At 52.9% G+C, this 12789-nt stretch overlaps 1 protein-coding gene across 5 annotated transcripts in view; it reads right to left on the reverse strand.

The window, feature by feature from the left end:
- Nucleotides 1-12789, reverse strand: part of GALNT10 (polypeptide N-acetylgalactosaminyltransferase 10) — a 191944-nt gene that overhangs the window by 5130 nt on the left and 174025 nt on the right. For 4 of the 5 annotated variants that reach the window (XM_036312544.1, XM_036312541.1, XM_036312545.1 and 1 more), the window contains exons 8-10: nucleotides 7285-7392; nucleotides 1977-2198; nucleotides 490-606 (exon numbers count right to left, since the gene is read on the reverse strand). In XM_036312544.1, the coding sequence (XP_036168437.1) occupies nucleotides 490-606; nucleotides 1977-2198; nucleotides 7285-7392 (447 nt within the window). The remainder of the gene's footprint in view (nucleotides 1-489; nucleotides 607-1976; nucleotides 2199-7284; nucleotides 7393-12789) is intronic. The other variant, XM_036312543.1, reaches the window with a different exon arrangement.

Raw genomic sequence — 12789 nt, forward strand, 5'->3', positions numbered from 1 at the left:
GGCTGCAGGTGTGACCTGGGCCTGATCACTGTGAGGACAGTATCACGTTCCCCCCTGTGACGGCTCAGGAGAGCCAGCACTGAGAACTCTTGGAAGGGACGTGCCTTCCCCCGGGGGGCTTGGCCTCTGCTGCTGGGGTCACATCTGCTACCCCCTGGGGAGGGGCAGGTTCTGAAGGAAGCCGACAGAGAGGGGAGCAGAGGTGAGACCTGGAGAGATCCCGATGACATCATCCAGACTTTCCAGTGCCATGAGCCGATAGCTCCCTTTTTGTGAAGGCCACCTGCGCCGTCGCCGGGACTTGTGACCAGCAGTGCCCATTGTGGCTGGACTGCAGGGCGAGGGATCCTCTTTCCAAGGTGTTCGGGGAGCCTTTCTAACTCGCTCCCTGGGCTGACTCTCTCACTCAGCATTGACCATGGCCTGTCCCTCCCAGTCCCCACACCTGGGCGCAGAGAACCTGGTGCCAGTCCCCGGGGGAGGCCTTACCTGCATGTTGTTCCAGGCGGCCTCTCCGCGGCCCCGGACGCAGCTCTCCAGCCTCAGCGGGGAGCCCACGGCCCCATGCTTCGTGTCCACACACAGCCCTGTGCCCACACTGCGAATCTGGACAAGAAAGAGGGAAAGAGTAGACAGTGAGGCACGGCAAGATTCCCTCTGGGGCCCTTACGGGGTGGAGGAAGGAACCGAAGCAGAGACTCAGATGGGCTGGGCTCTGAGCGGCCCTAACTGAGCCCGGGCTGTGGCAGTGCCTTGGCCCCTCAGGAAAGGATGCTCAGCCCACAGAGAGGGGCTCCTCTAAACCCTGCTGTCTTAGAGCACACAGTCCCGGGGCAGGGGGGAGGGGGTTTGAGGGGAGCGGTGGGAAAGGAGGGCTCCCTGGCCCACTCTCAGGGAATTTGATCCCTCTCCCCAGGCTCCACTACATCCATGTACAAGTGAGAGGGTCCTGTGAGCTCGGAGACCCAGGAGTCAGGAGCCGGCGACTGAGCGCTGCCCCTGGAAGACTGCCCGCCTCCCCAGCAGGACGGGATTCGTGGGGTGTGACATGGGTCGTGGCCCAGAGCCCCTCGCTCAGGAGGGCCTGTGCTGGATCACAGCTCTGTGTCTCCATCTTAAGTTTTTTAATAATTTATCTTTGAACTTGTGAGTGAAATCTGATGGGACAACGGAGCCGGACTGAGAGCAGAGGTGACACATGCTATAGGATCATCCATGTTCTTCTCTCCACACCTGTCTACATGTCTGCGGTGCCCAGAATTCTGGGGTTCCACATGCCGGGGGGAGTCAGGAAGACCCAAGGGGAGCGTGTGCTGTCGTCTAAGGCTAAGTGGGGTGCTAGCAGGCCCGGAGGCCAGCTTTCCTTTCCAGCCAGAACTTGCTCCGCTGAATGGTGTTATCAGACAAGGGGAAGGAGCAGGTGCTCTGTCTGATAATCCAGTCACCGTGTTACTTCCCTGGATCAGGCAGTCACTTAAGCAGCAGGTAACAACTCAGAAGGAAAGGGAGGTGGGGTCACCCAGAGTTCCTTTTCCTGCAGCTCCTCCTCACTCATCAGGAGGCCACGGGAGACAGTGTTTATCTATCAGCTTAGTTCATTTTGAGCAGTGTTTCCACTGTTTTGGTAAGAAACACACAGGTGTGTACACGGTTTGAAATGTCACTGATCCTACCATGCCTTACATGCCTTACTATGTGCGTTTAAAGCCAGCAGTGCATAATATAACGGTCAAGGGTAAAATTTATGCGAATCACTTAACGTTCTGATTTTCCTCTACGTGGGTCATTAAACAGAAGAATACACATACCGAGAAACAAAACAAACCCCAAACCAAAAACAAGGAACAAAGCTGGAGAAAGGTGAGAAAGTTTCACAACTGATACCCTGATGGCATGTTTCCCCGCCCCGTGAACAGGGTCCGAGTGAGCGCTTTGCAGTGGCCCCAGGACTGGAGCTGGCTCTGCCCTCGACTCACCTCCCCCCATGCTGCGGCCGGGGGCTCCACGGGCGGGTAGAATTTGGGCAGGTCCCAGGCGATCTGGGTCATAAACCACTTGAAACTCTTGCAGTTAAGGGAGCTGCGGAGCTTCTTCTGGGCAGCGACGTCCCCGGCGGAGAGGTGGCGGTACTCGGGCCGGCGCTGGTAGATGTGCTCGGCGTACTCGTCCATCCACACTTCGGCCACGCGCTTCAGGTTCTGGAGGGGCGACAGGCAGGTGCAAGGCTCAGGCACTCCGAGGGGCCGAGGCCGGGGCGTGGGGTGCAAAGGGTTCTGGAGGTTGAGGCCACTCTTTCTTTTTTTTCTTAAAAATATTTGTTATTGATTTCAAAGAGGAAGGGAGAGGGAGAGATAGAAACATCGATGATGAGAGAGAATCATTGATCAGCTGCCTCCTGCACGCCCCACACTGGGGATCCAGCCAGCAACCTGGGCGTGGGCCCCGACTGGGACTCGAACCCTGACCTCCTGGTTCATAGGTCGACACTCAACCACTGAGCCATGCCAGCTGCATTGTTGCATCAATGACCTCAGCCCTACCATGTCTGTCAACCTTCTATGTTTATTATCTACATGTTTGTAAGGACTCTACAGCTTATGGTTGAGTAATAGGCTGCTGTTGTTTTGCCGGCCCGTTTCTATCCCCACTTTTCTAGGGATGGCCTCCTCCTGGTTTTTTTTTGGGGGGGGGAGGGGGACCCACCTCTGCTTCACTGTTATCTCATGTGGCACAGGACTCAGCTAGGCTAATGGGAATACAGACAGCCCTGGACACAGGAATTGGTCAGCAGGGAACCCGTGATCTGAGTCAAGACAATCAGAATCAACAGGCATTTACTGGCCACGGAATTTCTGCTGGAACTATGGGGAAGAATCACTGTGCTTCTGCGTGGATTACTCTGGTGGGTAAGATGCCAACCAGGGCAGCTGGGCTACACGGAAAGCCCGTCCAAGGCTGAAGTCAACCCAGGATGAAGCGGAGCTGAGGGCTGGAGGGAGGACCGCATTCCTCCTTTTAGCACCTGAATCCAGCCATGCCCGAAGCCCAAACCACCTTAGGACGTTCCGTTTACACCAGTCGGTAAATTCCCTTTCTGCTCAAGCCAGTTTGAGTTGGGTTTCTGTCATTTTCAAAAGTGCTGACCGAGTTGCATGGTAAAAACAAATTATAATTTGAGACCAAAAGGTAGAATCCCTTCAGCAGCTGGAATTTTAAATAGTTTTTTTTGAGCTGGGATAGTTCTGCTACTTTTATTATGAAGCACAAGGATTATCAAAAAAACAAACAAACAAAAAAAAAGACAACCACATTACTGGCAAGTAGAGGCAGCCGGTGAGGAGGCACCCTGTTAGTGAGCAGACCTGGGGACAGAGGAGTGACAAACGTTCCTGTCCCACCTGCAGGGCAGACTCCACCTGCTGAGCATCTGACAGCTGCTCTGGAAGAGTGCAACTCCAGGGTCGGGGGAAGTTCCTGCTCCAACAGCGCCTGCCCTCGAACCCCTGGCTGTTGCCAGAAATCTCCTCTCCCCTTCAACACACACATTTAAGTCTCCAGGCTTTATCTCCATCATAAAAATATTTTTTCCGACTGCGATCCAAATGTTCTTCTGAAGGGTGCAAGAGAGTCAGCACGCAGGCTGCGATCAGTCTTTCACGCCTCAGGGTAAAGGACGGCTCTAGAAGCAGATGTTTTCTGTACAGGGCCAGGTAATAAATACTTTAGGCTTTGCAAGCCATATGACCTCAGCTCTGATGATGTAGCTGTAAAGCAGCCCGAGACACTGTGTAAATGAATGCGTGTGGCTGCGTGCCAATAAAACTTTATGGACACCGAAATTTCATTTTCATGTGTCACAAAATAATCTCTTGACCCCCTGTCCACTGCCCCCCCCACCCCCCGCCACTATTTAAAAATGTAAAAATCATTCTTAGCTCATGGGCCACACGAAAACAGTTTGATGACTCCCGGGTGAGGAGGAAGGAAGCCAATAGGAGGAGGCCCTGGTACCAAACACAAGATTCACCAACTCCTCAACTGTGCTGCCTCTGAGTTTGGGACTAGGAAGCTAAGGCAATTCCTTGCCACCGCCTCCTTCCTGAGTGCTGAAGAGGTCAACAGTGGGTTAGAAAAGAGGTCAGGGACAGCGCGGCCCCTGCATGGCAAAGCTGGGTTTAATTTAAGACTGTGCCCAGAGGAAGCTGAAGGCCTGAAGGGCTGACTCTCCCTTTCCCAGGCTGCCCATGCCCCAGGTCCTTTGCTCACTAATGTGCTCAAGCTGCGGGCGAGGGTGGCCACTCTGACCAAGGCAAGGTGCTGACACTCACCAGTGTTATTCTTACAGGAGCAAATCACATATATTTAAATTTTAGCTGATATACTTAAATTACTTTTTTTTTTTTTTGCTGGAGGGAAAGGGGGATGGAGGTGGGCAAAGGGCGGGGGAAGGGGGGGCAGACGGAGATTGTGCTTTGGGTGGTGGGCGCACGATGCAGTGTGCAGATGATGTTTCTTTGAGTTGTATACTTGAAACTTGTATGGTTTTGTGAACCAATGTCACCCCCAATAAATCCAATAAAATAAGGGAAAAAAGAAAAAAATCACTATTTTAATGAATATTGCATTTTCCAGACACAACTTAATAAGCCTTTTCTCCCTGATCTTGAACTTGTGTGCAGCTGAGTGTCTGGACCGAAGTGAAGGACTTCACATTTATCCCCTTATCTCCACTTATGAGAACCCTGGAAAGGACCCAGGGGTTTTAGTGGGCTGTGCGGCCCTCTTATCCCTCCTCCTAACACCTTCCTAGTTCTGGGTCCCAGCCCTGCTCTTCTTGTGCCGGGATCACAGAGATCTGCTCAACCCTTGGAATAAGTCTCCAGTTTTGTTGTGCCAAGTTTGAGTGGGTTCCCGTTACTGCCTTCCCTTTCCCAGAGGCAGAGAGAAGGCTTTTAGCAAATTCGTGAACCAAGTGGCTGCTTGTTCCGGAGGCAGGCGAGCTGGAGGTGAGCCCCTCCTCCCTGCTCCGCATCTCCTCTGCCGTCTGGCTGCCTGTCCCGGAGTCGGCACAACTTCAGCAAGACCTCGGCTGCCCTCTTTATCAGTCCCTCTCAGGGCTTTGGGAGTCTCTCTCCTCAAATCCATCAAAATGATGTTCCCAGAGATAATGCTCTAGAAGGAATTGGTTGTTAAGACATGGAGCAAACATTTAATATCTGATCTGCAACTAAATGAGGGTATCAGACACTGGATCGGACGCCAGGGGAGCTTACATAGGCAGCTCTGTGGTCCCGCAAACTTACATGGGCGCCACGCAGACTGTCAACTGGTGGAAAGGCACAGGAAACTGATCCAGTACAGACAAAAATAAATGAAAATATATAAACACAGAATTCCGATAACATTGAAGTACACTTCCCGTCTTGCTGCAGCTGATGCTGACATGAAAGCTGGCACTAACATTAGCAGTCGCTATTTAAGGGACGAATGCTGCCTCAGGCCCAGACAGGCCTAGGGTGGGATTGAATTCTGACTCTTCGGACTTAATGTCTCTGTTTTACTTCCTCATGTCTAAAATGGGGATTAAAAGCAAATGAGAATTAAGTTGGATAAATATGTAAGATGTTCTGCAAGCTGCCTAGCTCACGGAAGTTTTTGTTACTACAGTTAGCGGTTACCACTGAATCCATCCACAGTTCCACAGGCCGGAGGCGGTAGTGCCTCTCTGCCCGGCGGATCGCATAGATGATAGCTCTGCAGAGGGAGAGGGATGCTCTGGGGAACGGCTCTGTTCAGGGGTCAGGGGGGCTTCCCATGGTCCCGCCGTCCCTAAGAGCTGGAAGAGTCGGTCTTGGCTTGCTGAGAGACTGCGCTGTTTCGTGCCTGACACCTTCTCTGAGATTGCAAATGGTATTTCAGAGGAATTGTGATTCCTGCCTCTTCTGCTGAATCTAGAACCCATCCCTGCGTCACGGGGAGCCGCCCAAAGCGCGGATGGCGGGTGCGGCTGCTGTTTCACCCTTTGACCACTAGAGAGCGCTGCCGGCTCTCTTTTCCCTCAATGTTGGCTCCACAGGCCCTAGCCAGCCGCCTCTGAGATAGCCACCAGCCTCGGATGGAGGTGTGTGTGTGTGTGTGTGTGTGTGTGTGTGTGTGTGTGTGTGTGTGTGGTGGGGGGTGGGGGTGGGGGAGGAATGGGTGGGACCCTTGCGCTGGGTATCTGTCTTCTTGTAAATTGCAGGACAGAGGCTCTCCCTGGACCCAGGGGCTACAATCCTTCACATCCTCAACTATCGGGTGATCAGGAAGGGGGTGGCAGCGGCCTGGGCAGACGAGGCTGATGCCAATCAGGCTTACAAGGGGCGCTGTCTGGTGGAGGAGTGGGGTGGGCTGTCCACGAGCAAAGCTGTGCCGGTGACCTTTCCAGCTCCCCCAAATCTCCCTGTGACCCTTTTTACCCTCGGGGGACACCCCATTCTCTTCGGTTTTCTTTTGTGGTCACCTTGATTCATTTTCTCAAGACACTTAATATTTTAAAATGTATTATTAAAGTTTAGCGAACTATCACTCATATCCCTCCCCCGAAAACCCCCAAACCTCTGGCCAACGGATTTACATTGGTCGCCAGTGGCCAATGACGTTCAAGCAATGATCAATACAACCCACTGGAAGGCATGAAATAGTTTGACAGAATCTTTGGCAATAAAAGTGGGGAGGGGTGGGGAGAAGAGAAAGACACTGACCTTTATTAACGGCCCCTGTGCCAGGAAGTTTTAAGTACGTGTCTCCAAGCACACCACTCAGCCTGCAGTAACATTTACCTAACAGGTTTCTTTAACTTTGCACCCGCTTTAGCTTTACTCTAAGTCGCGATGTCTGTGACATCACAAGTTTGCTACACGAATACATGTTAATTTCTCGTCCACATTAATTTAAACACATGTAAATAAAATGTTCCTGTATCTACCGCCTCAAATCATCTTGTCCGTCACACTTTGGGAAATGGTGCCATCGCCTTAATTCTCCTGGCAATGCTAAGGAAGAGTTGGGAAAAATTAGCTTCCTTTACACAAAAGCAGAAACAGGCTCAGAGGAATCACGTTAGCCTCCCAAAGTCACACAGGTAGGTACTAAGTGGGTAAACATCGGATTTCTCCTGGAGAATGGTGGGGGCACACCTAGGGATTATCTGGCCTGCGGCCCCAGGTGCCTTAGAGGATCTCTGCTCTGCTAATGGGGCTAGGCCACCCCCTCGCACCCCCTCCAGCGAAGCCGCCAGCTTACCCGGGCCAGGCTGACACCGGCGGGGACTTTGTAGGGCACATACTTCCTGTAGATGTGGCCCACCCTGGAGCAGGGGATGTCCTCCATGCGGCCCCCGCACATCCACACCTGCAGGGTGAAAGGGAGAGAGATGATATTCCTGTCTCCAATTCATCGAAAGCATCAGCTTGGATTGTCCACGAAAGCCCCGTTTATAGAACTAGGGACGGAGGAAAGCAGCGTGTAACAGCAGCACAAACAGCTGACAGCACTGAGTGCTTCCCCATGGCCGGACACGACGCGACGAGCTTCGTGTGCACAACTGCACTGCAGCCTCGTCAGGACACCTGGAACACGGGTGGGGACAGAGCCCCGTTTTACAGATGAGGACACCGAGGCTCAGAGAAGCTAGAGGCGTGTCTAAGGTCAAGGGTGAGCAAGAGGTGGCGCCAGAATTCACACTCGGCTTTTGCCGACTCTGGAATCTGAGCTCTAAAGGACGTGGATGCTGGATGCTGCTGTGAGGAATCCCAAGGTGTGGCACGGGGGCTCAGTGGGGAGGACGAGGAGACCGCTTAGTGAGGCCTGGGGCAGGGACGCAAGGGGACAGGGTGGCACACAGGTCTGGAGGCTGCTCCTGGATGTCGGCCTCTTCGCTGGGTCACCCTGAGCCGTGGCAGCAGGTGCCCTGCCCTCGCCTCCCCGCAGTCTGGCTGGCTAAGCCATGCAGCTGGGATCGCTGCAGTGAGGGGCCTGATGGTTCTCCCTCCATGCTTGGCATCACAAAGAGCTCCTGGGTTTGGCTGCGATTTGAGAATGTTTAAGTACAATCAATGCTGACTCACTCCCACTGAGGGGCCCAGCTTAACCAGACCCTCCTCAACAGTCCTGGGTTCAAATCCTGCCTCAGCCACGTATCAGCTTTGCGACTTCCATCGAGGTACTAACTCCTCTGAGGCTCAGTTTCCTCATCTGCAAAGGATGAAATGGGATGGGCCTGGAGATGACACAGTGCATGGAAAGTGCTTAGCACAGACTGGCACACAGACACAGCAGTGTTACATGATTCATTCATACGTCTGACTAATATTTATGGAGTATCTGTTATGTGCCAAACACTGTGCTGGGCACATACAGTGGTGAATAAGTCAGCCAGGACTCCTGCTCTCGGGGGGGGGGGGGAGGGGTGCAGTCTATAAGACAGTCCTCCCAATGACCCCCTCACCTCCTGGTATTTATACCCCATGTTAGTTCTCTCCCAGAATGGTCACATGAGGACTGAGCTGTGTAACCAACAGGACACTGCAGAAATGATAAGGCTTCCACCTTACTCCCTGGGAACACTTGCTTTGGGGCACTCAAGCAGCGCTATGGTGAGGCCCAGGGCTGAGGAGTTGAGGCCTTCTGCTAATAGTGCTAACTTGCCAGTCAATGAATGAGCGGTTTTAGAAGCTGATCCTCCAGCCCCAGTCAAGCCTTCAGATGACAGCAGCCCTGGCTGATGCTCTGACTCCAACTTCAAGACAGCCCCAGGCAGCACTGTCCTGCTAAGCCACTCCCAAATCCCTGCCCCACACAAACTTTCAGTAATAACCACTGTAAGATGCTATGTTTTGGGGGTACTTTTCTCCGCGTGGCAGTAGGTAACTAACACAGGGAGACAGTTTCAGGTGGTGATATGTGCTGTAAGGAAACCAAAATGAGGTCACTGGATAGACTCACTGAATGGATGTGTGGGCTGCTCTGTCACCTCTACCTGTCAGGGAAAGCCTCATCTAGCAGGGAATATTTGAGGCAAGACTTAAATGATGAGAAGGTAAAAGTAACATAAAGATCTGAGGGGTGAGTGAACAGGTGGCGGGAAGAGCAAATGCAAAGGCCCTGGGGTAGGACCAGGTTTGGCATAATCTCTGAACAAAGCAAGCCAGAGGCCTGGAGCAGAGGGAGAAGTGATGGGAGGGGAGGTCAAAGACAAGCGAGGGGACAAGCATAAGGGTCCTAAAGGGCAGAATAGGGAGTTTGCGCTGAAAGCTGTCAGTGAGGGAGACAACACAATCCAATTTCTATTTCACAAACAGAATGGCCGGAAGGGTGCAGGCTTGGGGAGGGAAGGCCTGGGAGGCCCTTGCAGGTATGAGGCCGTCAAGGCTTTGGTTTGTGGTTCTCGGTTTCGGTCATGGTGTGGAGGCTGTGGCGATGGGGGGACACAGCTGGATTGGGGACATTATTATTAATCTTGTCACTATATGCCTTCACTTGTGGAATGAGGAGTAGGAGGGGGTACACCTACACCATCAATTCTGTCAAAGAACCATTTTCAGCTTGAACTGCTCAGTGGGATACTGGGGGTTTGTCTAATGTCTTGATTAATTCTAGAAGGGCCATTCTTCCTTCTACCTCATGCCTGAGGGTTCTCGGTCCCCTTGGACGCCCCGCCAGCCACTCTCTCTTTCCACCCTAGATGTGCCCTGTCCTGGGCTTTCCACAAGGAGCTACGTGTGTATGGGGCTGCAATTAGCGGACGTGCTGCCTGGAGAAGTGCAATTATATTCTGATCTTGGGGGAGAAAAAAACCACGAGCAAGTCAATAGAACAGAACATTGGTCTTGAGATAATGGGCTCCTGATGGTAGATTAATGTCAAGGCCAAGCCAAGAAGTTTATTTGCAAAGCAGGAGATATTGATCAGGCGCCAGGATCCCATAACAATAACTCTTCTTTTACACAAAGTGATGGATGTCGAAGGGATGCTTTTGTCCGGAGGAGACTGCCCAGGACGCTGCCTGGCGGCCCCTGCCTTCCAGGAGGTGGAGCCCCCGAGCAGGTGGGGGACACCTTCCTTCGTTCTATTTTTGAAAGTCCCCTGGGCAGTTGGCTAGGCTGGCGTCCAGCTCTCTCAACTCCATTATTAAACTCGCATTAGCTAACGAGGCTGTGTCTCCGCTCTGCCTGGCAAGGAACCTTCCATAATGCAGAGATGATCAATTTCCAAATCCTGTCCTTTGCTGTGACCTCGGGTTTCTTTGGCCCTGACCGTGCTGGCCACCAGCCTGAAGGTTCCTGAGGGACTGGGGTGACCTTGATCTGCTGAGAGGAATGTCCGGAGCCCAGAGGAGTCCTTGCTTTGGACGATGGCTTTACTCCACGGCTTCCCTGCCCTCGACACGAGCCACTGAGGCTGCTCAGGGTGGGAACTGCCTTTGCCTTTAGAGAGTCAGACACACCTGTTCAGTAAAGATGCTGCTACCCCTGTGAGGCCTGTGCGCACCTGAGCAGCCTGAGAAGGGCCGTGTGAGGCACACCCAACCCTTCAGGCCTCACTCTGCCACCAGGAACACACCTCACACAGCATCAACACCGTGGTGCTCACTGGTTATAAGGAGGGGCCCCAAGACTGGAGGGGTTCCTCCTTCCAAGGACACGATAAAAGCTGGAGGCAAAGAGCAGTGTCACAACTCGCCCTGGGCTGGGGCGCTGGTACCTACCTGTGTACCTTTAAGGGTCTGCCCCACTTCCCTCACAGCTGGGGCAGCAGCCACTCAAGACGCACAAACACCACGGCACACACCACTCTGCGGTCCCAATGCCAGCTCATGACCTCACGCCAGGCAGCCACCTGGGAGCCGCCCTGTCCTCAGCTGGAGTTTGCCCTTTGGCCCAACGCCATCACATCTTTTGTCCTATGGTCCAATTTCTAAATGGAGAAACTGAGGCTCAGAGAGAATAAGTAGTTTTTCTGAGTTGGTGGCAGAACCTGCAACTGACCAGGAGAATGATGGGGTGGGGGTGGGGACACAATCACGGGGCACCATGTGTGTTCCCCCCGCCCCTGGTAACACACGGGCACAGGAGTCCAGCTGGTGGCAGAGAACGGGGAGTTGCAGTGCCGGCCACAGCCAGCATGTTTGACTGGACCCCATCATATTTGCATTTACAGGCCACTGAGATGACATTTGTGCAGCCCCTCTCTGCTGTCAGCTTTCTTGTCTCCCTCCCTCCCTGCCCTGTCCCAGCCCCCACCCCATCCCTGCCTGCTCTGGGAGCCTTGCTTCACCAGAAGGTTTCCACGGAGCCCGTCAGCTGGGTGCCGGGGAACAGCCTTCTCACTGGAAGCGTCATGCCACAAGACGAGTACAAATCTCACTGTAAAAGCTTGCTCCCCATTCATTGCCATTGCTGCTTTGATTTATTTTGTTAGCAAACTTCTTTTGTGTGATGACAGGCTTCATTACAGTGTCTATAAAAGACAATTGCTTGCTCTTATCTCCTAAACGAAGGAGGAGAGACGAGTGGCGATGTGCATCAGGAAGACACAATGGGGCCTGGAGAGAGGGCGGTGGAAGGAAGGGCTGGTTGGGCTGGGCAGGGGCTGGGGAGAAATCTCTCTCTGTCAAGGAACGGCTGCCTGGAAGCCAACCAGGGATGGGACTGGGGGGAAGGCGGCAGCCAGCCCCATCTTCTGCTGTTGGCATCTTGGCCGCGGACCCCTATGGAGTTCAAATCCTATCCAGCTGCCCTTTGGGGAAACAGAAGGTAATAATCGCCACCGATTACTCTGCATGATCTGTGTGCGTGGGAGGAACAGAGGGCAGCGTCAGGAGCTTGGGCTCCAGAGTTAGACAGAACTCAGTGAGGTTGAATCCAAGCTCCTCCCCAGACTCACAATCCGGGCAAGTTCTGTGGGTCTGAAAGCCTTGGTTTCCTCATCTCCAAAACAGGATGAATTACTGTGCCCACCTCCCAGGTTGCGATGAGGCTGAAAGGAGGTAACTCTGAAGCACAGAGAACCGGGAGCCACCCCTGTGGTGCCACCTGGACACATGGCACTGCACCGGTGACTGGCACTGCACGTATGCCCGCAGCTCCCCTCAGAAAAGGAGGGCGTTGGACCCATGTCTTCCGGAGTTCCTATGATTGTGAATATATCAGTTTGTTTTGAATGTCAAGATGCTGTTCTGGGACCTCACTCATGTTAGTTTGGACTGTTTATAATGGTTACTGGATATTGTTGGTAAAAAGTGTAGGGAAGACAATTTTACTATATTTACTAGTAAAAACCATTTGAATTTACTTCTAAATTAATGCATTATTTTATATAAGGCTTTAAGCATATATGTATCTAAATAAATTAAATATTTAATAAACAAATTCAGTAAAGCTCCAGGATCCTTTAGGTTTTGACTTGTATTTGGAAAGACAGCACACGCATAACCACCCAGGGAGGAGTGACCATCACACCGTGACACGTGAGGAAACCGAGGCTCAGCCGGGGGCAGTGCCTTCCCCACGGTTCCTGAGCTCACGCATGGCAGAGTCCCGGGTGGAATCGGGGTTGGGTCCTCAGAACCAGGCAGATCAGAGGCCTCCAGGGAGAGGTTTAATCTTTCTGAAGCCGGATCCTGACCCTCATGGTCTTCCGCAGAGACCCTATCAGCACTTGCAGTGCCTGCGGAACACAGGGGTCACCCTTGGCTGGCAATCAAGGTCCTCGGTCACTCACTCAGCTCTGGCTCTGCCCCTGTCTAGC

This window comes from Myotis myotis, unplaced genomic scaffold, assembly GCF_014108235.1.
Source record: "Myotis myotis isolate mMyoMyo1 unplaced genomic scaffold, mMyoMyo1.p scaffold_m19_p_6, whole genome shotgun sequence".
Classification (NCBI taxonomy): Eukaryota; Metazoa; Chordata; class Mammalia; order Chiroptera; family Vespertilionidae; genus Myotis; species Myotis myotis.